The sequence below is a fragment of the Ambystoma mexicanum genome, chromosome 2p (assembly GCF_040938575.1).
Source record: "Ambystoma mexicanum isolate Mex_15411 chromosome 2p, UKY_AmexF1_1, whole genome shotgun sequence".
Lineage (NCBI taxonomy): Eukaryota > Metazoa > Chordata > Amphibia > Caudata > Ambystomatidae > Ambystoma > Ambystoma mexicanum.
In genome coordinates, this window is record NC_090923.1 from 1,398,152,624 (window position 1) to 1,398,167,363 (window position 14,740).

Sequence of the window (14,740 nt, forward strand, 5' to 3'; positions counted from 1 at the left end):
ATGGCAACTTTACCTGTTTCTGGGGAACAGTGGTCAGCCCCAGAAAAAAATTGAGTCAGTGGGAAGTCTCAAAGACAACCCTGTGTCACTGCATGGAAGGTGCTGTGTAACACACAAAAGTGGGGCTCAGAGTGGTGTAGCTCCAGAGCCCAAGATCACACAAACAGTAGAAATACACATGGCTAAACACATGTAAGTGTGGGAAAAAGGGCTCACACTCTTACCAGGGGGCAAAATAAACCGCTGAAATCCAGCAAAGCTGCTGAGGGACTCACTAGGTGAGGGAAATTAGCCATAAATGAGAATTCTCCCTAACCATCCCTAAGAAGCATGCCCCTGTGAATCACCAGGGGTAGAGGCCCTGGCCTTCAGCCATGTCTCGAACCGTTGGTGTCTATCCTTCATCGTGCCAGTGAAGCCGTAGCACAGTGAAGTCTCACAATCTTCCACTTAATGCGTCGGGTGGAGACAATATAGGCATTTGGAACGCTTGTCCTCCGTGAACACATTCCGCAGCAAAGCTTGAAGAGGTAAGCCCCGTCCTTATGATCCACGCGGTGTAGGCCTGAAGAAACTTCTGGAAGCTACCAAGAAGAACACTCGATGAAATAAGCCCTTGAGGGACGCAAAAATAGCCGACAAACTGATCCCTGTTAATCAGAAAGACAATCAAGGGAGCACACAGGCTCGATTGTCCGAAAAATTGATTTTTCCACATCAATAAATGAAAAACTGCAGAAAAGCTCCAAGAACAAAACACGAGGACTCCCATCACTTGAACGTGCAGTAAAAATCTGAAGATGGCTGCCAGAGGAGGGGCTTAGGTAGAGGGCAGTCATTGGCTGGGGGCAGTATGACCCAGAGCTCAGTGTTTGGAAACTAAACTGAAACTTGTTTTCTTTCACTGAGGATTCCCATCCTGACGGGGAATATTCATGAGCATGTGAATCCATGCCAGACCCCATGCTGGAGAAATCATAAGTGTGGAGGGAACGGGATTGGCGTGATACAATAAGAGTCACATGGTACATAAGCTAACACCATCAACTAGATGTAGTGTTCTGAATTACGCAATAAGGGGAAAACTAACAAAAATAAGACAAAGATGAATCATTCCAAATCCAAAAAGACATTTGTCACACGGATGGAATATTAGAAGTGGGGAAAGCATGGAAATGACTAAAATACAGAGATAAAGTACCCCCCTACTGTAAGTCATAAGGATATTGCAAGCCAACAAGGAGTTCTGTAGCCAAATTATGGAATGAGGTCGAAGGCAGAGTTACTTTCTAAGGTCACAGGACTGCGAGGCGATATCCTTGTTATATAGACTAGGGGTTATTTTATTACTTGTAAAACATGGCCACACACTGCCAAACGCTATAATACCAAGCCTCTAGCTTAATCTAATTCAAGAGTTCTTCCATTAGCAGATCCATATAATCAATGAAAACTCTGGATTTAAAATAGTGAATACGCAGCGTTGGATGCAGAAATATAGTTTAAACATTTTGAAAGAATGCATTCTAACATTTTAATTTTCCTTCGCAATTAATCGCTGCAAATTGTCACAGAAAACTATTTAACAAGCAAGGAATTTTAAAAGCTAACAGATTCAATGAACTGCTGTAATGACACCTGGAATTCAGATCTTTGCTGGCTCAAGCAGCAGGCATTGACACGTCACAATCGAAGCTTAGTAACAGATTACGAAGCAGTTGTGATGTCATTACAGGTCAGCTGTGATATCACAACAGACCTGTAACATGAACATATATTTCCAGGCTTTAATACGGATATCCCAGGCTGCCATGTATTGTAAAGAGATTCCATTTATGTATTTATTCACAGTACTCTACAATCTGCTATAATTCAAAGTCCTCTAATAAGTGAGTGCAGGACGCACCAAGGCCTATATAGAGAGGCATTTAAGATATTTCTTGGACTTTTTCAGACTTACCAGGTCTTTCCATTTTGTCCTGTTCATCTACCCCAGTTCCAGCAATGCAGCTGCTCTCCAAACCATACGCAGGATCCACCTTTCCAAAGACTTTTGCAGCCTCTTGAACCTTCTTGATGTGTGCTTCCACCAGCTCCAGGGGCACTTCTTCCCGGACACGAGAAAACTCCTCTGCAGAGCACAAAGGACTCCTGTTATCACACATTCTATTTGTTAGAATGGACCAATGCAGAAAATAATACTCAAAACCTGGACTGTCTGGCATTTATCCCACACCAGATGCACGGTCAAAATAGACAAATGGAAGGATAGGACGTTCAGGAGATTTTCTTTAGGCTTGGTAGTCGCCATTTTAACCTATCTAGTTTTACATGACGACGCCTCTGTGTTACCAAGACTCTCCAAGAGATGATAAGACTGAACTTTCAAGGCAACTCTTCAGAAGGTAAAGGAGAAATGACTTACCAGTATATACTTTCGGTGAACTCTTCTTTCAGATTCCCCATCTTGATAGATCATTTCATCAGCTGTTCGGAAAAAATGGACATAGGCATTGTGCGGCTCGACAGTCTCCTAGACTGCTTCATGCCTAGACCGTGCCACCCCGATTCCAGACATAACTGTAAAGACTGGAGCGAGGTGATCTGTACCCCTGCCCTCTAAATGGCAGAGTAGAAGCACAGAGTACCCAGACAAGATTCTCCATGAGGTTGTAATGCACGATCAACCAAGGCTTAAGCTCTCAGGTGGTGTTGCGGGATGGTTCTTAAGCACAGTATAGTGACCCAAGCCCCCCACAAAGGAATGTCCACTGTCCACACACTTATATGCTAACAAAGTTGTTTATATAAAAAGAAGGATATATATGACAATGCATTACTTACCGTAAAAGCATTTCTGATGGTTGTATCTGCTTAGATTCACATGCTGTGCATAGGTCCGACATCCAGTGTTCACTGCGGAGTATTGCATTTTGTTTTTCGTAGTCGAAAAGGGGACGTCGACAAGGCGCATCTGAAACACTATCCCTATAGTGACGTGCGTTGTACCCACAATCCCTCACGCGTCGAGGTCCCTCTGTATTTTTCTGCCCTGAGGGAGCCTTCTAGAAGTGAGTGAGTACAGCAAAGAGATATAAAAGCAAGTCTATGTTCCTTCCATCCGAGCGGGGAGGAAGGGTGGGCGCATGTGAATCTAAGCAGATACAACCATCAGAAATGCTTTTACGGTAAGTAATGCATTGTCTTCTGATGTTTGTTAATCTGCTTCGAATCACTGCTGTGCATAGACTAGCGAGCAGTACCCGGAGTTGGCGGTGGGTTATGAGAAGGAACAGTAGAGAAAAGATGTCTTAATACTGCCTGTCCCAGATCTCGAGTGTGCATCTAGACAGTAGTGTTTTGTAAAGGTGTGCACAGAACTCCAGGTAGCCGCTTTGCAGATGGACTCAAGGGGAACATTTGCAATGAATGCTATGGACGCCCCCGTGCCTCAAGTAGAGTGTGCTCTTGGCTTAAAGGGCAGTTCTCTCTTAGCAAGAGTATAGCAGAGAGTGATGCATTGAACAATCCATCTAGAAATAGTGGACTTTGAAACTGCATCCCCTTCTCTTCCTGCTGCCACCGAGACGAAGAACTGATTAGTCTTCCTCAGTGGTCTGGTTCTTTCCATGTAGAACATGACCGCTCTGCGCACATCCAGTGTGTGCAGACTTTTTTCTCCCAAGTTGGAAGGATTTTGAAAGAACGTTGGTAGTTCTATAGACTGGTTTACGTGGAATTTCGAGATGAATTTTGGTGCAAACCTTGGGTGAGTGCGTAGAACCACTTTATCTTTGTGAACTGTAACAAAGGGGTCTAGGACAGAAAGAGCCTGTAGTTCACTTACTCTCCTGATGGAGGTGATAGCTATTAGAAAAGCAGTCTTAAGAGTGACGTCTTTAAGAGATGCTTTGTGCATGGGTTCAAATGGTGAGCCCATGAGTCTGGTAAGTACCACGTTAAGGTCCCATCCGGGAGCTGGGTCAGCTATCGGGGGGTGTATTCTCTTTACTCCCTCCATGAAGGCCTTTATAACAGGGATCTTCCACCACGACACTGAGTTGGGAAGTGGTGTATGCAGAAAGTGCCGCTAGGTGGACTTTAATGGAATTGAACACTAGACCTGAATCCAATAAATGGGTCAGGTATAGAACAATATGTGTGGGAGAGCAGTCAATCGGGTTGATGCTCTTTCCTCTGCACCAGATGACAAATCTCTTCCACTTGCTAGAATAGCAGTGGCGAGTGTTAGGTTTTCTGGCTTCCCTGAGGATGTCCATGCATCTCTGCAGGAGCTGTAGATGTCCAAATTCTATGATCTCAGGGGCCAGGCTGCTAAGTTCATGTTCTGGGGGCATGGATGCAGAGTCCTGCCCTTGTCTTGTGACAGCATGTTGTACGGGCAGGGGAGTTTCACTGGGGGAGATAGAGACATCTCCATCAAGTGAGCGAACCATGGCTGTCGGGCCCACATTGGGGCCACCAGTATCATGGTCACTTGTTCCTGGTGCATCTTGTGCACAACTTGTTGAGAAGGGGAGTCGGGGGGAAAAGCGCAAACAAATTTCCCTGACCATTGAATCGACAGACCGTTCCCCTTGGATTGGTTCTGGGGGTACCTGGAGGCGTAACTTTGGCATTGTGAGTTCTCCAGGGTTGCGAACAGGTCTATTTCTGGGAATCCCCATTGCGTGAAGACGAAGACGATGTCTTTGTGCAGTCGCCATTCGTACTCTTCGGGAAGGGGGAAATCCCTGCTGAGTTTGTCTGCCAGCAGATTGAGTTCCCCTGGTACATGTTGTGACAGTAGGAACATGTTTTGTTTGAGAGCCCACTTCCATATATTTTGGGCCAGTTTGGACAGTCCTGGAGAGTGGGTGCCCCCCTGCTTGTTGATGTAGTACATGGCTGTGGTGCTGTCTGTAAGGACCATCACTGTTTTGCCTTGTAGGTGTTCCTGGAAGGCTTTTAGCGCCTTGAACACAGCTAGTAGCTCCAGTAGATTTATGTGTTTGGATGCTACGTTCGGGGTCCACACAGGTGAGCCCCCCATCCTGTGAGGGATGCGTCTGTGGTTAGAGTGGCTTCCGCCGCGGGTGTGGCAAAGGGTTTCCCTCTTACCAGGTTTTCCTTTGTCCACCACCGTAGCAAGAGAACCAAGGCCTGCGAGACCACCACTAGATCATCCCATAGTCCGCTGGCCTGACACCACTGGCTGTTGAGCCACTCTTGCATTGGGCGCAGGCGCGCGTGAGGTACCAAATAAATACACGACGCCATCATTCCAAGCAAGCGAATTGCTTTGCGTACCGTCACCTCTCGACCGGCCACATATTGAGGGATCTGAAACAGCATGTTTTGGACCCTCTCGTTGGAGGGGAAGACGAGGCCGTCCTTTGTTTGAATTAGAGCCCCTAGGAATTGTTTGATCTGGCTGGGGTCTAGGCTGGACTTATTTTCGTTGATGGAGAAGCCCAGCTGGAACAAAAGGTCTACAGTCTTTTGGGTATTGGAGAAGCATGTTTCGTAAGAATCCCCTGTTATGAGCCAGTCGTTGAGGTAAGGGTAAACTGGGATGGACAACCTGCGCAGGTGGGCTGCTGCCACTACCTTCGTGAATACCCTTGGTGCAGATGCTATGCCGAAGGGTAGCACTCTGAACTGGTAGTGTTTGCCCTCTATCATGAACCTGAGGTATTTTCTGTGCGCTGGCAACATTAAAATATGAAAGTATGCATCTTCCATGTCTAGTGTTGTCATGTAATCTCCTTGTGATAGCAGGTTGATCACTTCCTGTAAGGTCACCATACGAAACTTCTGGGGTTTGACAAACTTGTTCGCTGGGCGCAGATCTAATACAGGGCGCATGGTTAGATCCTTTTTGGGTACAAGGAAGTACACTGAATAAATACCTTCTGTTACCCGAGATAGAGGCACGACCTCTATGGCTCCTTTTTCCAGCAGTTGTTCTACTTCTTGGAGAAGGATGGCAAGGTGTTCTGGTGTCATGCGTCGTCCCCTCGGGGGTCTGTATGTTGGAGAACCGTTGAATTCGATGCAGTATCCGTGGGCTACGGTGGAAAGTACCCAGCGGTCTGACGTTATTCCCTCCCATGCTGGAAGAAAGGACGTTAGCCGGCCCCCAATCGGTGTTGCATGGGAGGGGACGCAAATCTTTGCGTCACTTGGTGTTGTTGGGGGGGGCTTGGGAGCCTCTGGGGGTGGACCCCCGACCTCTCCCTTTGCCACGGCGCTGGCCTCTTTGGCTGTACTGCCCACTATTGGTCTGGTAATTGGTGGCAGGGTACTGTTGCTGCTGATTCTGTTGTTGGCGTTGGCCACGAAAAAAGCGTTTGTTGCCATAGCCGCGTCTGGTAGTGGGCTTAGAGATCTGGTCAAGAGTTTTGATAGATTCAAACTCTTTTTTAGCCATCTCCAGAGCCTCATCCACCGCTTTCCCGAAGAGGTTTGAGTCTTCAATAGGTTTATTTATTAAAGACGCCTGTGTCTCCGGTTTGAACCCCGAGTTACGCAGCCATACATGGCGTTTTAGGAGTATTCCCTGAACCAGGGAACGTCCCGATGTCTCTGCAGCATCCAGAGAGTTCTTCACAATGCTCTGGTTGACCTGGGTTCCTTCGCCAATAGTTGATAGCAGGCGTGTCCGTAGCGGTTCCGGCGCTTCTTCGGCGTCTTTGCGCAGTTTGGCCCACTGCGCGTCCGCGTAGCTAGCTAGTAAGGAATTGTTGTTCGCAATTCTTGCAGAAAAGGCAGCCGAGGATGTGACTCTCTTTCCAAGGGCATATAATCTCTTGCCCTCCTTGTCAGGTGGTGCCTCGATGGTGGACAGCGGCACCCCTGCCCTCTTCCTTGTATTAGTAACTACAAGGGAGTCAGGAATAGAATGTCCCCTGATGTACAGCGGGTCTGAGGGTGAAGGAGTGAAAAGTTTTTCAATTCTTGGATTAACTCCTCTGATTAGTGCGGGGGTGGATAGCGAAGGGATGATTCTTCTCTTCACTGAAGCGAGGAGGGGAATGGTCTGGCTGACTGGGGGTTTCTCCTTAATTACTCTTTCCACAAAGTCTATTTCAGGAGAGATCTCCCCAGTGTCCAGTTCGAAATGTGCTGCTGCTCTGCGCAACAGGGCATTGAATGTGGGCTGATCGTCTATGGGAGACGTGTTCCTAACAGGTGAATTGTCAGGAGGATTTAGGTTCAGGACATCAGTGTCCGAATATACTGATGGGGATTGCCAGGGATGTGAAGGCCCTTCTTCTGGATTTTCTCCGAATCCTTCTCCTACCATGTCTGGGCTGTCTTCCAGACCTTCCTCCTGGTTCTGTCCCTCTTCATCCTCCACAAATTCATCCTCCTCCTCCAAGTATTGTTCCTCACCAGTGAGGTCATACACATTATGGAAATCTGAGGCTGTGTCCTGCTGGGAGGGGTTGAATAGTCTCGGATATTTAGCCCTGGGGTCCGCCGGAGGCCCTTCTCTTGTTCTCTTGGGAGTGGGAGGGTTCTGGGTCTTCATAAACCTCTCCATCTCCATGCAGAGATGGAGCCTTTCCATGGTCTCATGGGGTACCCCTGAGCGGTCTAGCGGGGGAAAATTAGTGTCTTCCGCCTGAAAACGGCTCAACCTCTCCCATAACGTCGAGGAAAGTGTGCCGTCGCCTTCAGAAAAGCCTTCCGGTGTGCTGGGGGTCCCCCCGACTGAAGGGGGTAGTCCCTGTCTTTCTTCGGGCCTTTTTCGGCGTGTCTTTTGACCTTTGCGTAGCGCTCGGCGTGTCTTTCGGGGTACGCTTCTGGGCGTCGGCTACAACGATCCTCGCCAAGCTCTCTGCGACTAGTTTGTCAGAGGAGGGCTGTGGTTTCGACGTTACGGGTGTCGATCGTTCTACGGTGGCGTGCGCTCTCTGCTGGTGCGCGCCGGCCGATGGTTTGGGGGCGGCGCCCTTATTTGCCGAAAGCCCAGTCGCTGGTCGCGGTTGCGAGAGGGGCTTCGAATCTGAACGGTCCAAGGAGGCCGCCGGTGGAACCTGCGTCTCCTTGGGCGCTGATGCTTTCTTCGTCTTCGACGAAGAAGAGCCGTGGGTTGTGTGCTTATGGGTGGTATCGTGTGCGTCAGTGTCGCCGGGGTGTTCATCCCCATAAGCAGGGCGTGAGCCGAGCACGTCGGGGCCGGGGACAGACGACGAAGAGCGCGAGCGCTCTTTAGAGGGGTCTACGACTTCCATAGCGGAGGTCGTGTTATCACGTTCCTCGTCACTGTCGGTGGTATCAGCGGCGGGTGAGGAATCGGCCTTCGACATAGCGTAGGCCACCCACCTCTTGACCCTACGGTCTTTTAGAGTCTTTGGCTTAAGAAGCCGACAAGCCGTGCAACCCTCCTTGTGATCGAGGGGCAAGCAGCGGTTACACCATGAATGCTTGTCCTTCCAAGTGAACTTGCCCTTGCAACGCGGGCAAAACCTAAAGGGTGTCCTCTCCATAGCTGAGGCAGTAAATCGTGATAACGACCCCAAGGGAAAGGAAGGGGAAAGGCATTCTCAGAAAGGAAACAGATGTCCCACGACCCCACTCTCCCTACTGTATTTGGCCTGCGAGGCCAGGCCACGTGTTCGGCAACGCCGAAGGATCTCCTCCGCTCGTCCCCTCCGTCGAAGATCTTGCTCGGCGGAGAAACAGCTTCACAACTGCGTCGAGGGAGGGATCTGTGTGTTATATATTAATAAGAAAACAACCAAAGGTCGAGGAGATGAAATCTGCAATGTCTCTCGAGGAGCTCCGCGTAAAGGCGATCAGTAGCTGGGCGGAAAAAAACAATCTGAGGGACCTTGACGCGTGAGGGATTGTGGGTACAACGCACGTCACTATAGGGATAGTGTTTCTGACACGCCTTGTCGACGTCCCCTTTTCGACTACGAAAAACAAAATGCAATACTCTGCAGTGACCACTGGATGTCGGACCTATGCACAGCATGTGATTCTAAGCAGATTAACAAACATCAGAAATATATATATACACACACACAATTAATAACACTTTGTACTTTGGCAAATCTAATATGGCAAATATAAGTTACTCACTGTAGTGAATTACATACTCTTAGTCCCCTTTCCTCCATACTGCATGGGTATCCCTTCCAAGGGACGGGAGACAACCTTTTTCACCAGAAAAAACTTTCTTCCCCTTTAAATTTAGAGGCGCACAGGGGTGCGGCCCTGGGTGCAAGCGCTGCCCTGACTCCGCCCTACGGTGCCACACCTCAGTCCCCATAGACCCGTCGACAATAAATTTACATTGCCTAATGACACCCGTTTTATTAGGTGGGGGGAGGTTGGTGGGACATATGGAGGAAAGGGGCCTAAGGACTAAGAAGACGTTAGCACTACGGTGAGTAACTTATAATTACTCTTAGGTCCAGTCCCCTTTCCTCCATACTGCATGCGCGATTAAAACTGAGTGTAGCCCCAGGGTGCAGAGGAGACTCACCTTAAGCAAACAGGTACTTAAGAACCACCTGTCTGAAGGCCCCGTTTGATCTAGAGCCAGCATCCAAACAGTAGTGCTTGCAGAAAGTCAAAGGGGAGGCCCATGTGGCTGCCCTGCTTATGACCAGTCAGGGGACATGTCGCTGGAAAGCGATGGCCATTTTCTTGGCTCTGACCGCGTGGGCATGCATGTTTGCCGGCAGTGGCTTATGCTGTCCCTCGTAAGCTTCCTTGATGGCCGAGACCATCCAACGTGCTATGGAGGATTTGGAGGCCCAATACCCTGGTTTTGATCCGCCAAATGTGACGAAAAGAACATCCGCTTTCGGAAGACCTTGGTCCTGTCCAAGCAGAATTTCAGGGCACGCCTGACGTCAAGCCAGTGCAGAACTCTCTGCTCCTCTTCTTTGGCTCAGCAAAAAACATAGGCAGCACAATTTGTTCTTTCAGATGGTACGCGGAAGGTGTAGTGTATGGCTCTGAGACGACCAGCGCCTGGATTTCCCAGATTCTGTGAACCGAAGTGAGGCCTACTAACAAGGCCGTTTTAATGGTGACCAGCCTGATGTCCACGGACACCATTGGTTCAAATGGTTTGTACACCAGGGCACCCAAAACTATGTTGAGGTCCCATGCGGGGTGCAGCCTCTTGATGGGCGGGTAAAGCCTGGTGAGTCCAGTCAAATGTTTGACAATCGGGTTGGAAGAGGAAAAGACCTCCTTTGAGATTCTGTAATCCCCAATGGCTGCCAGATAGGTGCAGCAAGTGTCTTCCTGCAAGCCTGAATGGGCGAGATGCGCCGAAAAGGAGAGCACCTTGTCCAGGGTACATGCCAGGTGGTTGACACCATTACAGTCTGCCCAGTGGCAGAACCTGGCCCACTTGCTCTTATACTAGGCCCTGGTAGATTTGCTCCTCGCACGCAGTATGATCTCTAAATTAGCCTGCGAGATGCTGAGATGTCCTAGTGTCACCTGTTCAGGAACCACTCTGTGAGGGCTAGTTTCTCTTGTGCGGGGTGGATGACTCTGCCCCCCTGTTGCGCCAGAAGATGTGCTGGCCTGTCGGAAGGCGAATGGGAGGCCTCTCCGAGAGGCTGAGCAGCTCCGAGAACCATGGTCTGGCTGGCCACCATGGAGCTATTAGAATGATGCTGAGGTGGCGAGACTCCTTGATCTTGCATATCACCCTGTGAATCAGCGGTGTGGGCGGAAAGGCGTATGCTGTCATTCTGTCCCACCGGATCTGGAAAGCATCACCCAGGGAGCCCGGGCCCTTACCCTGCCAGGAGGCGAACAGTTGGCACTTCTTGCTGCCCCAGGAGGCAAAGAGGTCCACCTGACAGTGTCCCCATTTGTAAAAGAAAGATCTCCTGCAGTACTAGGTCGTTTAACTACCACTCATAGTTGCCCGCTCCTAGTCTGCTGAGCCTGTCTGCCTCCAGGTTGTATTCCCCCGGCCGGTGGACTGCTGTGAGGTAGATATTGTTCTCCAGGGCCCATTCCCACATGCTGACTGCCAGTCTGCAGCGGGGGGAGGGGGGGAAAAGGGGGGCTGATCTGGTACCTCCCTGCTTGTTTTACATAGAACATGCTGGCCGAGTTGTCTGAATGAGGACGACCTTGCCCTCAATAACCGGAAGGAAGGCTCCGAGCGCCAGCCAGATGGCCTTCAGTTCCAATTGATATGGTTCTCATGCTCCTGCAGGGTCCAGGTGCCATGGATGCAGTGGTTGTCCAGACTGGCCCCCCAACCCTCGAGAGGGGAGTCTGTGGTGATGGTGATCTGTGGGGTAGGTTGCTGGAAAGCCTTGCCTTTCGGCAGATTGCAGTCCCTGGACCACCATGTGAGGTCTGGCTGAAGCGATGGAGGAACGTTGTTAATCTCTGACTGATGGCCGCGTTCCTGGTTCCAAGATGCTGCAAAGTGCAGCTGTACCCTCCTCATCCAGAGTCTTGTATGGGGAACGACCAAGAGGACTGCTGCCATGAGACCCAGTAGGTGTTGGTACCACCAGCCTGAGGTCACTTCCCTGCTGCGCAAGGGCGCCATGGCCATGATCTTATCCTCTGAGGGAAAAAAATTCTCGGAGCATGTGTCCCAACTGAGGCCCAGGAATGTCAGTCTCTGCATAGCCTGCAGCTGTGACTTCTTGAGGTCTAGTGAAAAACCCAGCTCATGCAGTGTATTCATAAGAGCGTGCGAAGTGTGTTGCACCGCTTCCGGAGATGCCACTCTGACAAGCCAGTCGTCGAGGTACGGGTAGATGTGGTGGCCCTGAACCCCGAGGATGGCCGCCACTGTATTCTTCAGCCTGGTAAAGACCATAGGGGCCAAGTTGAGGCCGAAAGGAAGCACCTTGTTTTGGAAATGGTAGCCCATGATCCTGAATCATACAAAGGAACGATGATGCTGCCAGATCAGGACGTGTAGGTACGTGTCCTTCAGATCCAGGGAGTGCATCCAGTCTCCCCTGGCAATGTCTCCACTATCAAAGTTGACGTAACCATCTTGTATTTTTGTAGAGGTAGGCAGAGGTTGAAGGTGGAAAAGTCCAGAACAACTGTCAGGTATGAATGGTATTCAGGTGGCTTACGTGTTGATTGGTCCCGCCAACTCAAAGGGAGAAGGAACAAGTTACTTACCTGTAACTGTTGTTCTCCAGCATGGGTCTGGCATCGATTCACATGCTCATGAATATTCCCCGTCGTCAGGCTGGGAATCCTCAGTAAAGAAAAACCAGTATCAGTTTCGTTTCTGATCTGTCTTTCGTAGTAATAACCAATCACTGATCTCTGCGTCATACTGACCACAGCCAATGACTGCCCTCTACCTAAGCCCCGCCTCTGGCAGCCATCTTCAGATTTGGAAGCACGTGAAGTGGCAGTATGACCAAGTGAAGAGCCGCAGAGGGGTAGGCGGGAGGGTTCGCATGTGAATCCATGCCAGACCCATGCTGGAGAACAACAGTTATAAGTAACTTGTTCCTTCTCCAGCATGGGGTCTGGCATGGATTCACATGCTCATGAATACAAGAATACATAACAGTACACACATGCACAACCACGGGAGGTGGCAAAGGCTCAACATTAAGCATTACATCAAACTCAACATTAAGCATCTTACCTCCTCACCAGGCTCACCTCAGGCGAACAGGTTGCGCAGCACTGCTTGGCCGACCCTGGACTCCTCCCTGGAATCCCGGTCGACGCAGTAGAATTTCGTGAAGGTGTGCGTCGACCTCCACGTAGCAGCCCTGCATATGTCCAGCAGGGGCACACCAGATCGGAACGCCGTGGTAGCTGCGATCGCTCTGGTGGAATGGGCTCTCGGACGGCCAGGCAGCGGTCGGTTTGCCAACCGGTGACAGTACATGATACAGCCGGAGAGCCATCTGGAAATTGAAGCCTTCGAGAGAGCCTTCCCCTGATTGACAGGTCCAAAGTTCACAAAGAGTTGTGACGTCTTCCGAAAACACTTTGTGCGGTCTACGTAGAATTTCAGCGCTCTAGCCACATCCAGCGAGTGCAAAGTCCTCTCAGCCGGCGACGAAGGCGACGGGAAGAACACAGGCAACACCAAGGGTTCGTTGAGATGGAAGTCCGACGGTACCTTGGGCATGAAGGAGGGGTGCGTCCTGAGCACTACCCTCGTGTCGTGACAAGTCAAGTACGGGGCCTTGCAGGAAAGGGCCTGGATCTCTCCCACTCGTCGTGCGGAGGTGATGGCCACAAGAAACGCTGTTTTCCACGACAGAAATTTCAACGGAGCCGAGTGCAGAGGCTCGAACGGAGGTCCCATGAGCTTGGTCAGCACCACGTTGAGCTCCCACGCCGGGGCCGGAGCCTTCACCGGCGGGAACGATCTGAACAGTCCCTTCATGAACTCTTTCACCAGACGATGAGACCACAAGGACGTCCGCCCCGTGGTTCTGGTGTATCGGGAGATCGCAGCAAGATGAATCTTGATGGAAGCGTGCGCCAGTCCAGCTTTGGCCAGCGTCAGCAGGTACGGCAGTACTTGGGGAGCCGTAATCCGTAGAGGGTTAATCTTCTGTGCGTGGCACCAGACAGAGAACCTCTTCCATTTGTGTCCGTAGCATTTAAGAGTCGAGGACGCCCTGGCCTTTGCAAGAACCTCTCTGCAGTCGGCCGGTATGTCGTATCCTCCAAACTCTAGCGCTGCAGGGGCCAGGCCTGCAAGTTCAGCGATTTCGGGTCGTGGTGGAGGATGGCGCCTCCTTCCCTGGAGAGTAGATCCGCGTCCACCGGCAGCTTGATTGGCGGGGACGCTGACAAGTCCAAAAGGTCCGGGAACCATATCTACCTCGGCCACGCAGGTGCGACGAGGATCATCCTGCACCGTGACCTCTTGAGCTGGTTGACGAGCCGGATTAGCAGTGGCAAAGGAGGGAACGCGTAGAGGAACAGGCCCTCCCAGGGGAACGAGAAAGCATCGCCCATGCTTCTCGCCTGGGGAAACCTGCTGGCGAACCTCCGGCACTTGGAGTTCGTCGCCGTCGCGAACAGGTTGATCTGGGGTGTGCCCCACCGTCGGAAGAGGCGATCCACTAGATCCTGCCGTAGCTCCCACTCGTGGCACGAGCGCAGCTCCCTGCTGAGTGAGTCGGCAATGGTGTTTTTTATCCCTGCCAGATGAAACGGCACCAGAAATATCCTTTGGGCGACGGCCCAATGCCACAGGTCCTGCGCCTCCTTGGACAGTGCTGGGGACCTGGTTCCGCCCCGTTTCCTGATGTAAAACATGGTGGTGGTGTTGTCGGTGAAGATCCTCACCACCTTGCCCTTGAGGGACGGAAGGAAGGACCTGAGGGCCCAAAACACTGCACGGAGCTCCAGGACGTTGATATGTAGGGATTTCTCCGTCGGGAGCCAAAGGCCTCTTGTGTGCAGATTTTCGGTGTGCGCTCCCCACCCTTCCAGGGAGGCATCCGTGGTCACTGTCTCCTGGTGGGCTGGGGTCTGGAAGTCCATGCCCGCCGTCAGATGCGCGTGGGTGCCCCACCACCGGATCGCTCGTCGGAAACTCTCGTCGAGTGTGATCCTTTCCTCGAAGCTGCCCGTCGTTTGGATCCAGCGCGCGTCCAGGAACTCCTGCAACGGGCGCATCCGGAGCCTGCACATGGGAATGAGGTAGATGCAGGAAGACATCATTCCGAGGAGGGACTTGATGGACCTCACCTTGGCCGCGTCGGCCACCAACATCCGCTGCACCTTG

At 51.1% G+C, this 14,740-nt stretch overlaps 1 protein-coding gene across 2 annotated transcripts in view; it reads right to left on the minus strand.

Moving 5' to 3' along the window:
• Positions 1-14,740, minus strand: part of SMARCC1 (SWI/SNF related BAF chromatin remodeling complex subunit C1) — a 1,286,593-nt gene that overhangs the window by 368,140 nt on the left and 903,713 nt on the right. For both annotated transcript variants that reach the window (XM_069645843.1, XM_069645841.1), the window contains exon 21: positions 1,961-2,131. In XM_069645843.1, the coding sequence (XP_069501944.1) occupies positions 1,961-2,131 (171 nt within the window). The remainder of the gene's footprint in view (positions 1-1,960; positions 2,132-14,740) is intronic.